Below are 16,949 nucleotides of genomic sequence, written 5' to 3'. Positions count from 1 at the left end.
CTCTAATCGTACACCCAGACTCTAGCTCAACCTTCACTTTTCAAATAACGTTCTCACGAATTGGTAACAAAATAGGTTACCCTTAAATCAACAAATTCGACGTATATTGACATTATTTGACCTTCAAATGGCATTTATTTTCTATCCTTTACTAAAACCGTGAGCAATCGAGACAATATTCATGCCAACTTGGCCGGTTCATAGGCGTATTGGCCGACGGTCTGTTGAAGAGGGGAGAGAGGGGAGAGGGTCGGGTCGGGTTGTTGCCTGAAATTGTCCCGCGAAAAACACTCGAGGTTTTGTCGGTCGCTGCCAAATATTCGTAAGAATGTAATTTTTGAAATGACGGAAAATAAACTTATTTGATTTGTGAGAGCTGTAAAAGAGAATGTCTTGATGACATCATCCCTTCACAACATTTGATATAAACTATAAATTATCCTGTAACATTTCGTAGTTTTTCTTCGTCCTGACTCCTTCAAAATCTTTAACTGTATCTGTTTAAGAGGGAAACTTCAGCGTATGAATTGGATGAGATAGAAATGTGATTATAGGATATATTAATTTTTGATGTAAGGGATTATACGTCTGGACATCAACAACAACAACAACAATAACAACGAGAACAACATCAACGAAAAACAATACTTCGTGTGTCTATGAAACAAGTATATTCACTGTCAAAATTTTTATCTTCGTAAGTTGAGCAATTTATTGTTTTGTTTTCGTCGTCGTGTTTATATGATATCTATGAATCCAATATTACTGTCCAATTACAATGTTTACAGAATCGAACTCTGCCAATCAATTTTGTAAAGTATTCAGTATTAGGTGATCCATTTTCCAAATTTAAAGGGACAGATTCACCATCCGTTCGACCATTCGTACCTTAGTCTCAGAAACTGAATTTTTTTCACGACTCACCGTCGAAATTTTATCTTAAAAAACGTTTGGAAATTAAAATGTCGACTCGTCTTATCTCGAGACTCCAGTATTTTTGAAGTGATCCTGCGATTTTCATACTTCTGAAGACTATTTAAATAATTCAAGACCGAAATCAACCCTCCAAAATAGCAAACCTGTCCCTGTTAATATTTTTAATACATATTCCAGACTCAACGTGACCAAGCAGCATCCTGAACATGAAGTTAATGTTTCTCGGTTTTATTGGTATTTTAATGTTATCAACGTCAAACAATGCTTCCGCCTCGCCATGGTTTTGTAAAGGTCTGGAATGTCCGAAATTCAATCTCTTGAACAAGACAAAGGTAAGTTATCTTTTTTTCACTTCGGCATTACATATTATATTAACACTACTAAGGTAAAGACTATTTACCACGCCATTGTTAAGAGCTATTTGTGTCTTACTAGCTATTTTCAAGGCACAAATCTCTACCCGTTCAGGAATCCATTGGAACATAAATTATTATCACATTTCGGGCGCTTGTTGGCACTCGAATCTGAATTTAGCTCCTATTGAGATCACCTGACGACAGAAAGTTGCCATTGTGCCAAGTTGGGTGCGATATTTGATATGTCATTCGGGGTCACAGACTTGAAAAATGTTGGAATTTTATAGGCACTTTAATTTTTAGATTGCTGTAGCGCTCTATATTTTTGAATTCTATTGTCCAAGTCAAAAGATCAAAGACCGAGGGACTTTCTTGATCCACTGAATGCTTCTATATTTGACAATACTGTATTACAGGATTATGAGGTTCGTCAGTATGGATCTTTAACCTGGGTAACAACATCACATATTGGTCAATGGAAATCAGATATTCTTGGAGAATTATTATTTAAAAATTTGTTTAGTTATATAGAAGGCAACAATACCATGAGTAAGTAAAACCAATTGCTTTCTTCAAAATCTGTATCACTTATTGATTCACAAACCGAACTCATCGTTCGCTAGCACATCTTTTATCTCTTCACAGCGAAAGGAGTGGATATTCCAACCGAATTCGATATGTTTTTTGAGCTCTGTGAAAAACCATTTAAACGGGTTACTGAGTAGCTAGGGGGAACTAATATCAAAGGTTGGGAAACAGAGACCAAGAGTTTTCTCAGTAATGGTTTAGCATTCAACATTACCAATAGGACCCTCGATTCATATGAGATACTTTTTTTTGAGTCGACGGTTTTTGAACTTGTTAGGAATCAATGATCACACTCACAGGAAATGATCAGCAAAAAATGTTAACACGTTACAGCTTTTGTACCAAATTCATAAAGATAAGGGAGCTCACAACACTGCAATTTTCTCATATGATATCCAGAGCACGTTGCTACACTGTCTTGCACATTATTCACAAATCCATCCTGACCATACAAGTGACGTGGACTGACTCTTTTCGTCTGGATTCCAGGATGTCTTATTACGTTGTTTCATAAAGTCTCTATTTCTTCCCCATAGAAAAACAGTTAGATCTAGCAGTGCCGTTGCTAACCAAACTCGAGTCAGCAGGTGATAGAGGAAGTATATACACAATGCATTTACTCATACCACGTGAAAATATTGATCATCTACCAAGTCCACTAAATACTAATCTTACTTTTATTACAATACCACCATCGACTTATTATATACGGTATGTATATACAGCCGATTAGTTCCGGAAAGACTTAAGCAATTTTGCTGAACGTGCTCTGATTGTTTGTAATCGACAGTGTCTAATCCATTCAATTCGCTGCATTCACAAACTTCGGGAATACAAGAAAGGTGGCTATTGTAGTCAAGGAATTAGACACAGTTCGCAATAGCTTGAACCATATTTAAATACGTAGCTTTATTTTTTTTTCCAGTTCTTTCGATGGCGTTGCTTATGATAGACAATATATGAAGGTATTACAAGAACTTGTGAACGCTATAAATGACACTGGGGCGTATCCTGATGATTTTTTCTATACTGCTACGTATGATCACCCACAGGTCAAAGAAAATCGTCACAATGAAGTTTGGTTGTTGAAAAAGGAAAAGATACCATAACTTTACTAGATACTTTTCATTAAGAGCCTTTTTCTTCATATTCGCTAGATAATCTGTGTAGAGAACCCGCCAAATCACAAATGAAATGAAGTCTCACGTCCTGCTATTCTGTGCCTGATCGGGCTAACGAAAACAGATCAAAATTGAAGATGTTAGATATATTAATTGTCCGAAATAAAAACAATACTGAAAAAAAATTGTTTTAGCAGTATGGAATCTCCACGAAAATGAATCGATGTTAACAAATCGCAAAAATTAGAATGATACCAGGTGATCGCAAAGGGTGATAACGCCCTATCATCTTTTTGTTTCCACTGCCTGTGGCCAGCCCCCCTCCTCCCATATTACATTTTTAATGAATTGCAGAAGAACCAGATGTCCGATTTAAATTTCGAAAAGAGATACATATAGCTAATATGGAGCTCTAGGAACTGATGAATTGAAAATTATATGACTGTAAATCTTTAGATAAGTTAAAAGACAAAAACGAACAGACTGCATTTAATATATTTAATAACGACTACTTACAACTTTACAAAATAACTTAATAAGATTATACAAAAATGTACAACGATATACAACGATATACAAAAATATAAGAAAAAAGTATTATTTTATAGTATATACAAGTATTAATTCGTCACATTTGAGAAACCAAATACATTAAAGAGATTGTAAAAAGTTTTTCTATAAAAACTATGTGTATAGGTGATTACATAAATTTGCACCATTCCAATTTTCAATCAGACATCTGTGGTTATGCAATTCCACTTAAACTATACGTTTTATGACGTCACTATCGCAAATGTCCTTATAATATATCAATAGCAGTGCGATAGCGGTGGCATAAAACGCCCACTTTTTTGTGGAATTACACGAGCCACAGACGTCGGGCTGAAAACACTTTTTGTAATGGTGCAAATTCATGCTATAAGTGTTCCCGATCCACATAAAAAGTTTAGAAAACCTCTTTACAATCCCTTTAAGCAAAACTTGCAGTTCTCGATTATCACAGTTAAAAACAAACACAGACACTTTTTGTGGGAAAGAAAGACACAGAATACCTACGAGGCAATGTGTGTATAACGGTACTAATAACAGGGACAACAACAAGAGTTTTCTGTGATCAGACTGTCCCAAATAATGAGGATGCGATCTTATAAATTTCCAACTCTTTTCTTATCTCTTAAATATCATGGCTATAGGAAAATGCCTGACATATGCGACTATAATTCAAAGACTTTTGATGCAACAACTCTCGATAGCTTTTGTAGCTCTTAAACAGGATGACGAAAACGAAAATTTTCCTGAATCTTCAGCGACGAGAACAATGACTTATTCTAACGTTTGAATTGATGCACTTTCCTTCAATCGACTTTTCCCACTTATGGCAAAATCCGTGTACTCTACATATTAGCTGAACTTGGTCTTAACCAAGTATCATCTTGTAGAGTAGTTGCCGAGGATGACCTGTAAAAAAATAAGCTGGGTTAAATTCTTAAAGAGTTATTTTTACAGAGTCATAGATAAAATAAATATTGCAGTTTTTAGAAAATAAGCAATCATTTATCATCACAGGGATTTTTAATTTCAATAAAACAAAAAACATTACAAGCGGAAAATTACGGATTTAGTGACGTCACAAACTACGATTCATCAAAGACGACGAAATTTGCTATGCTTGTAGACAATCGACATATATATTTGCGTGTATAGTGCGCATTATAGACAGTGATATTTCACCAGAGATACCAGTTATTCAGCAGTGAACGGTGATAGTTTTCAATATCAACAATGAATAGTGCCAATTAGAAGATATGATTTTTTATTTTGGCAATCTAAGAATGGTGTGAAAAATCTTACCGATGTCCTCTTAGTCGTAAACCATCAGTATCTATAAGAAACAAGATGTGTATACGGTATTATAAAGACCCAATTCCACCCTCGTATGGTTGCAAATAATGAAAGTGGTCGTGAGTATCGAACGCAACTCACAACTCACAGTTGCGTTTGAAACTTATGACCGCTGTACCTATTCGCAACCATACGCAACCGGTGATCGCTATGGTCTGAGGGGCCCTTTTCACAAATTAACACAATTAAACCACCGGTTCGTCAATGACATCCTTCCGATCACAACAAGCCACTGAAGTTCCAAGCTCAGTCTGCTAGCTATACTTAGTGAGTGACACGTTATAATATGCTTAGTGAGTGTGAGGTGGACACTTACCATAATCATCATAAGATCGATATGATCTATCTCCATAACCATCTAAACTTCTCGAGGTTTGAATTCTTCCATAGTGACCAGTCTATAAGATAAAAATAGAGATGCAGTTATAATACATAAGAATAGAATCAAAACCAGATCACAAAACTACCACAAAAAAGGTTCGAAGTTAATCCTATGGTTGATCACCTCTTTTTGGGCGAGACATGGGCATAAACTTGCAAAGAGCTCCACATTATGAACAAAAAGATCCCTCGACTGTTAAAAAGAGAGAAAGAGTATACTCATGCCGATAAAGCTAATATGTATTTGGTAGGATCACAGTACGAAATTCAGATCTAATATAGCTGAAGTCCAAATTTTGAAATCTTTTGTGAACCATGTTTCTTGTGCTCGTTATATAAAACTTAATGCTTACCGTTATGTTTGGTGTCCATGGATACATTTCTAGCCATTTCCTTCTCCTTTCTTTTTCATCATAATGTTCTTCTGTTATCTGATCTGTAAATTGTAAAGTAAAAAAATGAACAAGTATGAAATATGAGAGATATTTTGTTAAACCTTGACTAAAAAATATCACAAAGGACTGACAAAGTCAATAATAAAACCCAGAAAATGATGGTGTCGTATATGATAATAAACCTAACGATATTTGGATAAACTATTTCTAAATCCCACTCCACTTTATACATCAGTATTATCAATAGAAAAATGAATAAAACTTACATTCTTGCAGGCCACGTATAGTTTGTTCTTGTTGTTTTAATAAAGCTGCTTGTTGCCATTCTAACTTTTTATTAGTGTACGGCACCTCGGGGAACATTCCTCTAAACACTTTACGAGCTGGTATTTCTGGAAATATTTAAAAAAGACCATAAAAGTACCATCGAGATATTTAATTAACAAGAGTTTTCAAGGTCAGGAAACTAGGGTCAAGTCTCTTGGAAGTTATCTGTCACCAATGAGTTCTTCCTCGATGGAGACCAAGGAGTGAAGATAACCACGATTCTGATCACAAACATGATCTTAAAACACGAAACGAAGCGATCAAAATATGTTTTCGTGATAAGGACGTTCGAGAAATTGGCGATAGAAATCCACGTGCGACAATGGAATCCTCTGCATATTAAAAAGAAAAAAAACTTGATTGTTTCTCCATTCTTATAATTTCAGCCTCTTTGCCTATATTGATTGGGTATTTTCTCTCTTCAACAGCTTTCTGTCTTTATGTTTTTTTCCTATATAAAATAATGTTGGATACCAACCTCTATGTTTTAGATCTGTAAATATAGCTACATTTTGTCTATTAGCTAAATCAGCAGTCGATGGTGTTTTTGGTAAAGCATATCTGAAAAATCCGACAAGGATGATATAAAAGAGCCTACAATCTTTATAGTGTTGGTCTAGGGGCATATTCACAATGTCAAGTTATTACGAACTTCTTCTTATACCTTGACTGCAAAAGCAGTGATCCTTGTATCGCAGAAATTTGTATATGCAGCGATTTGGTTGGATTGTACGTTAGCAAATACAGTCAATCAGAGCTCTTGACAGAAAGACTGTAAACATTATGGCATTCATAGATAATCTGTCGAATCTAGTTTTTTTGACACCATAGCGGAGTAATCCTTGCTTAATGAACATAGATAATGCGCATTGCCAAATTTGGTACACTTCTTTCAGATAATGATATAAATACTTCCAAATATATTATGTAAAGCGGCCATTACAGCCGCCTGAAGAGTGAATGATTAAACTGAAGTATTGAACTTACTGTTGTCTTTTCTGTTTTATTACTCTTAAATCCATTCCTTTATTAGGTTCAGACTGCAAAAATTACAAAAATATTTTTATCAAACGAGTTCTAGTATATTATATATTGAACCATTGGGAGACATTTGAATCTATTTTGCCAAATCAAAAAATTGATATTGCACAATAACACAAAAAACGGAGATCCACCTCTAAAGTAAACATAACTGTTATACAACATGCTATGATCTGTATATGTAGGTGATTAATGCTGCCAAATCCTTGTCTGTCGGCATCAGTTTTAGCAGTTTTGTTCCACAATTTTTAGATTAACATTCATTTACCTTTCTGTTAAGTAGTGCCTCTATTTTTCGCCTTTCTTCCCGCAGTTGATTGCGATACAATCTAATATCATACAGATCGGGAGCTACAAATATGAAGCAGAAGAAAAAAATAAATAAAGACATATTCACAACAGACAGAACCTGTTTACTTAGGACTGAAGCCACCGACAAGTTAAAATGTCGTTTCGAACAAAGATAAAGATATTGATAGTGTTGCAATTTGCACCTTTGTTCTTCCTGGTCAGAATAGGGGATGAAAATATTTGAATAAAAACTCACATTTGGGTTGAATTATTCTTATATCTGGGTTTGGCTGGAAAAAAAGTAAACGAAAATGTACTAATTCCCTTAGTCTCGACAATTTTCCTCCAATGTCTACATATTCAGAGGAATGGTAACTTAAGCAGCTTGACGGCGCCATTGTTGTCATATTTTAAATTTATGGAAAGAATACAAGTGTGGAAGAGTTTAACAGAAAGTTGAGGGAAGTCAAAGAGATAATTACTTACCGCGGCTTCCTGTCTAGGCTGACGAAGAGCTAAAAGTCGTAATCTCTCTGCCTCTCGTCTATCTCGTTCTGCTTGTCGTCTTCGTTCTTCAGCTTCTCTTCTTAGTTCTTCCATTCTTCTGCGATGCTGCATTGAAGATCATAATAAACATTGGGTATTTGAATGATTTCTAATGTAAAGTGAGTATGAAGTACTGCTACGAAACTTATTTATAAACGCCATCATGGATTTCAAGAAAATTCGACACATAGTTCTTTTGAAATATGATTGTCATCCTCCATTGAATAAAGGCATCAGATACAAGTGGTGGACACTGTAGAATACTATATCCTCGACCTATCGCTTCTTTTCAGTGAGTTCTCTTACTCGTGTCGCATATCGTTCAAAGAACTATCGGAAATTATTTGAAATCTTTTAAGATCCTACCTCTGCTTCCTGATCTCTGGCTCTGCGCATCTCAGCTTCTCTATCTCTGTCTAATTTTCTTCGGTGGTCTGCATTTTCTCTTTCTAGTCGTGCCCTCATTCTTTCATTTTCCAACTAAAGTTGTCAAACAATACGAATTTTGACATAATTCAAATCGAATTGACGACGAGTGAAATCTGGTTTGGACACTGATTATGCTACATTGAAGGGTTCCAAGCCTTATCAGACAAGAACTTCCTGATGTAAGTATGATTAAAGGCGATTCAAAAATTTTTTCAAGCCTGTACATGTGTATTTTGGACACATATTTCCTATCCGACGTCTGTGGTTTCAGTATGTAATTCCATAAAAACATAATTACATAATCTCGTCACTATCGAGATACCGTTTGACTTAAATAATGTCTTGACAGATAATTTAATAAAAATTATCTAGATTAACAGGACCAACAAATGGGACGGGAAATATACATATACATAGGCTAGAAAACACATTTTAGACCTCTCACTACCCTATTTAATGTTAAAATTATCGTAGTAAGTATCAGAAAAAAATGTTAGACAACAATGAAACTACACAAATGTTACCTTTTTATCTAAATCTATAAATCTCTTTTCTGATATCCTGGCACGTTCTTTCTGGATTCAAAATGTTAAAAAATGAAAGAAAACTACAAAATTAAATGTTATTGTAATGTTATGTTCTGAAGCTTAATAAAAAATTTAATTAGAAGAAAATTTCAAGCAAATAAACTAAATAAATTCTATGACAAAAACTATGTATTAGGAAGTTTCTTACGTAATCTTATCAGACGAAATAAATAAATGCATTGCCAAGGATTTAATCACGAGAGGTTTTTAATAGAAAAGGGGGTGCAACTAGTATCTACAAACTTTGACAATTCAGCCGGCGACCAGCGAGCTTAACTTTCTATTTGAATAGGGTCAGAAAAAATACGAAACATTAACCTATCTACTGAATAAGACTATTGTTAAAAATAAAAAAAAAACATAAATTAGACTATAATAAATAGTAAAATAAAAAAAGGGTGAATTTTCATAACTTACCATGGACATTTGGAGAACTGATTTTAGTTCTATGATACCAGCTAAAAATCAAATAATATAACCGTAAGCATGAGTTACAACTGAGTTACAACTGATTTATAACCAACACCTAATAGGTGATTTGTTATTCAGTATCGCTGTGTCGAACACCAAACTGCTAATAGCCAACGTTTGCTTTATAGTTAGCTTTGTCTGTCATATATAGTTTCCTTGTTAATAATGGTTTTTTGAATAAATGCTTTGTATCCATCTTTAGAACCTTTGTTTAAAATTGAAACACACACAAATTTTCTTTTTAAAAATATAAGTTTTTAAATTTAAGGTAAAAAAGTGATTAAAACTTACAATCATTTTGAAATGGGTTATACCTCGGTGAATGACCACTGAAAAGGGGAAAAGAAATAGTAAAAAACTTGATGAAGTAGACGAAAAAAGCAAATGAAATTTTCGGAAAATGACACCAATCACTCGACCTCCACAAACGGAAGTTCGAAATACACCGTTAAATATCACGTTTTGTGCTAATGAGTCATTTTTTTCCAGATTAGATGATTTAAGTCAGATATACATATTATATGAAACTCTATGCACCATAATATTACAAATAACTACTTTGCGATTGTCAACTTCCGGTTTCGTTGATAGTTAAGACTATGTCGAAATGACGCAAATAAAAATGGTTCACATACAATGCCCTGAAGAACTTTTATAACTACTTTAAGGTTTCACGGCTAGATGACTTACCTATCTATTGGTTGATGGTTGATAATTAATGGTCGAGGACTGGTCTGATTGATAGTTAAAGGTGGGACTAGGTTTACTGGTGCTGGAATATAAACAGAGTACAGTCTTGATATCCTGTGATCGATATAGCTGCTCAAGCGCACAATCTGGTAAATGTTTAGTATCGTGTCTTTTGCTTTTTCAACCAAAACACACAAAAAACACAAAGTATTCGAAGACCTCGGGTATAGTGTATCCAGTGATAATTTTTGCTTATTCGAAAAACAGAAATCCGCTTCCAAAGCAACATAACAAATATTGGATTGTTAATAACCAATTCATTATCCTGTCAACTTTAGAGGTAATTTTTTTTTTATTCTTTTTGCATTGTGTTTTATTTCGTCTGATTGTTCTGACATAGACTGTATTCTTCACTTATGTTTATAAGTCTTCATAATGTATGTTCATATATATTACTAACTTACCGGATGCTGGCATATCATACATAGGTTGATACGACATGCCCATAGGTTGTTGAGGATATGCACTGAAATTAAGAGAATATTTAATCATTTCAAATTTTCAACATCATTTTACATCGGAAAGTGAATGTGCGCTCTCCCTTCAAATAAGTTCATCCTTTGTACATCTAAAGAACTTGGATCAAATTGGAATTCGTGCAAATATAAACCCCTTTCAGATTAAAATATGTCCGGTATGTTTGTTTCGAATATGTCAAATTTTCGTGAAGGTTTTGAAAATTCTTAAATAACACATAAAATGACAATTGTTTAGAAACATACCAAGAGTCAACATATTAAAAACTATCATTATACAAATATTTACAAAATAAATAAATCGAAAAGAAAAGTATGAATATTAAGTCTTAAATAATATTACACATGAAAACTACAACCATAAAAACTACTATCATAAAAAGTAAATAATATACAAAATGACTCCTTAAAAGAACAAGTGCGCCATTTGAAGGGGTTGATTTGAATCTTGAATATATGTTAATAGTCTTCAGAAGTACTAGAAATGTTAGAAAATCGCATAATTCCTTCAAAAAATACTAGGAATTTCACTCTCTATTTCTATATAATTATGTCTTTTCTATATATCATGGAGTATACTAAAGTGACGAGTCGTGATTTTAACATTCAAGCGTGGATAATTCTAGACACACATGGATTTGAAGGCTCCAATTTCGACGGTGAACTGTGAACAATATTACTGATTGGCTCAGCTAAAAATAAATCCCATTTCTGAGACTAAAGTATGATTGGTCAAATAAAAATGGCACTAATGTCTTTCTGAGTAAGAAGCGGAATATCGTGGTTAATTCCTTGGTATTAATTACATAGAAAATAATAACAAAAACAGTTTTATTATCTCCGACTAAATTAACAACTAAATTATAAGAATAAAAACTTACAAAATATGTAAAATTGTAATAAAATTAAAAATGTTAACTCTATCTATTTTCAAGCTCGTTAAAAACTCACGGCGGTTGGTAAAATATGCCAGGATGAATGTCAAAAGACCTTCTAGGAGGCTCTATTAATTGCATGGCAGGTACAGACGAAGCCCTGACATGAAGGGGCGGAGGTGGAGAATGGTCTCTTACTGTTAAATTTGGCATGGCCATTGGAGACCGTGCTCCCCTTTCTCTGGCCCATATCTTATTGCTGCAAATGATTTGAGTAAATATTAATCGAAATAGTATAATACTGTGTATCAAGTAATATCTTTTCTGTTTTTGGTCTCAAGGATTCCTATCAACTTTATCAAAAATAATATTTCCCGATCGCCATCTTCATAATTCCAAGTTTTCAAAATTAATCGGTGAGGACCACTATACGTAACGAAACGTCGTTACCCTGAATGAAATCACAAGGAAAACAATCTTAGTACATTTCCCACCTTCACAATGTCAAGCTATAACAAGCTTCGTACTTATACCTTGACTGCGATAGTCCCCTTTCTTGAATCATGGAAGTTTGTAAATGAAACAATTTCTGGATTGTACGCTAGGGAATAGAGTCAATCAGAGACCTCGACAGAAAGCCATGATGTTTACAGACTATCTGTGAGGGCTCTGATAGACTGTATTCGCTGGCGTACAATCCAATCGAATCGCTGCATTCCGTGATACAAGAATGGTGACTATTGCAGTCAAGGTATAAATACATAAGTTCGTAATAGTTTGACATTGTAAAGAACGCCATGATTCCTATGATTCCTTTATTATAAGTTCCATTTGAACTTTGAAGGTACTTTTCATATCAATGGATTTAGATTGAACTTTCTTATCATCATCAACCGTTCAAAAAAGCAGTTTACTCGGATTAAATTGGAAACTATTTAATTGTGAAGATGGATAGAGGAATAGTTCTTTTGCATTGATGATCTACCGAAAGTTTTACATTGGAAAGTAGATTATGAGTACTCACACTCTGGGTCTAGGAGAAATGATTTTAAGAGGAGGTCTACGTCTTTCTACAGGAGGTGATACTACCTGAACCTGTGGTCGCTCTACAATTGTTGCTTGTCCTGCTACCAGCTTCCTGCAAGTCCACAAAGAAAATGATTCTTTATATTACTTTGAAGGCGGCTGATGTTCAGTTTAATGAGTTTTTTTTTAATCTTTTGTCACTTTGCTATATATTCCAAATATGAATTACTGTTTGTCTATGTATCAAATTATGAAATCGCCAAATCGTATTTTAATTCCAATAAGATTTCATACAGGAAGCTGTTTGCAAGACCTTCGTAGAATAAAACACACGGGCGGTTGGCAAGATAAGAGTAAAGAGTTTGAAAAGAGGTTCTCTAGCTTATGTTTATTCTATTATGTGAAGGCTATCAGAAATACTAGAAGATTCTATTTGCACCTTTCAAATTACCATGATACTTGTTCCACTATTGCAAATACATGTTATTTGTGACGTGATATTTTTGTCGTATTTCACGAACCTTACACTTTTCGGGTGAATTTGGAATGGCGCAAAAGAATCTATAAGTATCCCTCTGCATCTCCAATTCTTAAAATAAGTGTATGGGGATACATAAAATCATAATAATGTCGACATGAGGTAAAATGATGTGTCCTAAATCAGAACCATAGAAGACAAATTATAACATGACGAAAAGTAAGATCATAAGAGATTCAGGTAGATCACAACCCGTAGCATAAACTGAAACAGTTCACAAGAAGCTCGAAAACATTCAAGACAAAAACCAAAGGAAATTGTGCCAAAAATGTTATATATGCAATTAGCTTAAAAGTTGCAAATAACCCGCTAAATTGGACATAAAGACGCATGATGGTGTACAAATTTGTAATTATATGTTTTATGTTTAGAGTAAAAATGATTCAATACATGAAAAAAGTTGTATTACCAACCGCCATAAGTGTCTAAAGCCACAACCAAAGTATGAATGTTATTCTACTAGCACAGGGGTTTTCATTTTTTTTCTTTCTAGTACCCCTTTCAGAATTCTTGATCGCTCGTTTTACCCCCCTCCCCTATAAATCACCTATTGTTTTGTGATGTTCTTTTCATGTTCGAGAATATAGCCTGATGGAATAAAACGAATAAAATCATAAGTCCAATAATGTAATGCTAGACTACAAAGCGTCACATTATCCCCCAAAATTTTTAAATACGCCACCCCCACCCACCTCTCCAGGTTAAAAACCCCTGTACTAGCATTAAGGCAGTGTTGCTGCCTGTAAAACCATGACTGGTATGATACCGGATGTAGACGTAGACAGTCCAGGACAGTTTTGTAGGTAAAGAATGGTTGAGGATTATAATTACCTGGGTTGATCGAGAGCAAACAATGTATGGTATGGTTTAGCTCGAGACTCTCGAACTCTCTTAGTCGTCATGAAATCATGACCGCCAAGAGGTTTGAGACGTTCAGGACCTTTCTCAGGATCAAGCCATCCAGAAGCATTAACTCGCATGTCTTGTAACTTTTCTCTGAAAATATAGAAAAATCAGGAATTTCAAGTCAAAGACTAGACGTTTTGAAGGAAAAAAATGTATAAGAGTCTTGTTTTTTTTTTGCCCATCAAATTAACACTGATATATTTCAACCTTGAACATTGTAAAGTCAACACGTTTTTGAGTGAAATCTGCCTTTGTCAGTTTTCTGTCTTTTACAAGAACAGATGAAAATCAGTGCAAACTATAGTCTTCATATGACAAAAGAGGTAACTAAAATCAAAGCATTTCACACGTAACAACGGAAAAAAATACCGTGCCTAACTCAGCATTTGAGTCAAATTATTCGAAAATTTGTAAATCAAGAGCAATAACTTTTTGATCTAATTCGAAAATGTCTAAATTTTATCTTGTCTGTTCAAGCAGAAAGGCAAAACTTTCAGATTATCATGGCATTCAGAAAAAAGGGAACAGTAAAGACATGTCCCTTTAATACCTTCTTTGATCAAAATAGGTCAAAGTACATGTATATCAATATATTTCTCTGTCACGTTTCATTGATTTCTACCTTAGTGTCATCCTAATGTCACAAAATGATTAATATTACCTTCGTAGATTATAGCTCCAATCCATTTCATTCTTTTTTTCAAGGAAGAACAATGGTTCTACGTAACAATGATGAACAATAGACAGGACCTTCTATACATTTTGTCAACAATGTATACTGTACTGTTGTTTTCATTAACATGTCCTAACGTGTTTACCACACTTATGATATACTCGATATACTTAGATTTAAATACAATCGTATATCGAAAATGGGAATTTATAGGTAGTAAATAACAACTTTGATCGTTTGATCGTTTGATTTATGTACTTTAAGGTATTGGAAAAAAGGTTTGGTAGCCAATGTATTCTAGCTGTAGCCTTTTGCGGCATTGTATTTTCCTGCCCAAAGACGGTGGTTCCTGCTTTTCCAGAATTTTTATTTTTACTGGACTATGAAGGTAGTTTAACCAACCATTGGCTTTTAAGGTATCTATTTGTGATAGTGACGTCATCACCTGCACAAGTTTTTTTGGAATTGCAGGAACCGGGTGTTGGAAATCGGAAGTAGTGCTAAGTGAATATAAAAAGTGACCCGGATGCGCATAAACAACCAGAAATGTTCTTTTGAACCCAATTCCACTAAAGGGTTCTGGTTCACTCCAAATGCACTGCCAAAGGATATAATCATTAAGATGCAAGGACTATAAAATCAGTTGATACAAACCTTTGTCTTGCAGCATTTTTCTCTCTCATTTGTAATTCTAAATCCTGCTTATAGTCTTCTTGTCGTCGTCTTTTGGCACTACTTCTTTCGGACTCACCTGAAGAAGAAGATAGATCGGATCAGCACCCCAAGTATTACAAGAGTAGACGCAACAAAAGCAAGAAAAATCCGTAAGACGAATAGATGGTAATTTCTAGTACATGATGTATGATGTATGTAATTTCTAGGTTCATCGTCAATCGTGGATCCAGTCCCCTATTTTTCAGAGTATGGAATCACGATGTCTACGATTCCTGTGTTCCATGTCGGCGATATTGTTCGATGTAACAATAATGCTTTTCAATAAAATAGCACCTTTCTTTCATGGAAACCATCAGGTCATTTTCATCATTGGTTTTTTACCATTCCCCATTCTTCAATTCTCATTGACTTATAGATTGCAGGAACACAAATCAATTTAAAGGTAATTCTATCGACGAATAGAAGGATTCTCAATTGTTGACTACATCATTAAATCGTGCTTCAATTTTTACCCTTGAATGCCGAGACGATTTTATTCGAATTTGTGGACGCTGTATTGAATCATAATTCGTTGGATGAACGGTAATTTGAATATCGCTTAACAAACTTACCTATGAGCAGAGTGGCGTTATAGCCACCGTCATTGTACGTTTCAACATCCATGTTGACACTTGAGGGCACTATTCACTTCAGATCTCACTTTTAAATCCATTAATTGTTCCCATTGTTATCTTAAAATTACACCGTAAAATTTAATTGGATTTTACATCGTAATCCAATCCAAATCTCCAATTTTTGTGTGGATGTAATTGGAAAGGTAGCCAATCCAAGCCAAACTTTCTTATGTTGTATTTGGTTGTCAAGCCTTATCTAACACAATACAATAAATGAATTCATGTTGTCGTGGGTAAAAAGCCTTTCTGACAAATATGCGATCAAAAGCAAACCAGGGTAGGCCATTTCATGATATACCTCTATTTCTTTCACGGGTCTCATTAACAAAAGTTTTATTATAATGCCATTTTTCACTCTATGGCCTTATTGAATTTGGGTTATTTACAATATGTATATATACATTAAAGAGTATTTGCTATGTGTAATAATTTCTATCGAGATCTAATGGACGTTAAGAAATTGTGTTTGACAACATGAAATTTTAAACAATTAGGGTTGATATATATTTGTTCTTATCACCAATCAATATGTTCGTCATAACGCGTTTGACATGGGCCGTAACTCTAGGACGTGTTCATATGTAATAATAACGCTCTTGCCCTACACATTGTAAAGTCAATGGCATGTGTAACCATACCTTGGTAAAAGAATCTTAACTGGTCAGCAACCTTTCCTGTTTAACCTCCTGGAGCAATATAATATCCTTCTGTTCCAAACTGACTCGTCGGCTTAAAGTTTTTACGATGTTAAAAATTTGTTTTGAAAATACCTTTTCACAATATTAAATTCTAAACTGGTGAAAACACTCTGAAAAAAGCATCTTTATCACTCGACTATCTCGACAAAAAAAACCAGACATCAAATATCTGCCATAGTTTAGGAAATAAGTTCGATAATAGGACACAGAACCAAGCTAAATAGCTGACTATTCTAAATGAGCCAATTTCGCTCAAAGTTTGCTCTTTTTTTCTATAAAGTAGACCC

The 16,949-nt window shown here is 34.3% G+C and overlaps 2 protein-coding genes across 2 annotated transcripts; one reads left to right on the top strand and one right to left on the bottom strand.

The window, feature by feature from the left end:
* The first annotated feature begins 485 nt into the window (after positions 1-485).
* LOTGIDRAFT_205030 (hypothetical protein) lies at positions 486-3,178 on the top strand. Its single transcript, XM_009047428.1, has 5 exons — positions 486-697; positions 1,114-1,268; positions 1,709-1,841; positions 2,417-2,591; positions 2,806-3,178. Exons 2-5 carry the CDS (start codon positions 1,143-1,145, stop codon positions 2,987-2,989), a joined length of 618 nt encoding a protein of 205 aa, XP_009045676.1. The 5' UTR covers positions 486-697; positions 1,114-1,142; the 3' UTR covers positions 2,990-3,178.
* A 1,670-nt stretch (positions 3,179-4,848) lies between these two features.
* Positions 4,849-15,953, bottom strand: LOTGIDRAFT_171232 (hypothetical protein; the record flags this gene model as incomplete). The annotated part of the gene is made up of 20 exons (XM_009047427.1): positions 4,849-4,883; positions 5,220-5,301; positions 5,638-5,720; positions 5,946-6,071; positions 6,485-6,567; positions 6,994-7,046; positions 7,316-7,398; positions 7,595-7,628; positions 7,825-7,950; positions 8,251-8,364; positions 8,838-8,888; positions 9,318-9,358; positions 9,663-9,700; positions 10,062-10,143; positions 10,526-10,587; positions 11,549-11,731; positions 12,497-12,610; positions 13,868-14,032; positions 15,270-15,366; positions 15,902-15,953. 20 exons carry the CDS (start codon positions 15,951-15,953, stop codon positions 4,849-4,851), a joined length of 1,704 nt encoding a protein of 567 aa, XP_009045675.1.
* Positions 15,954-16,949: the final 996 nt, after the last annotated feature.

Source organism: Lottia gigantea (genome assembly GCF_000327385.1).
Source record: "Lottia gigantea unplaced genomic scaffold LOTGIsca_112, whole genome shotgun sequence".
Lineage (NCBI taxonomy): Eukaryota > Metazoa > Mollusca > Gastropoda > Lottiidae > Lottia > Lottia gigantea.
Note: the sequence above shows the minus strand (reverse complement) of the source record. Positions and strands in the feature narration are given on the sequence as shown.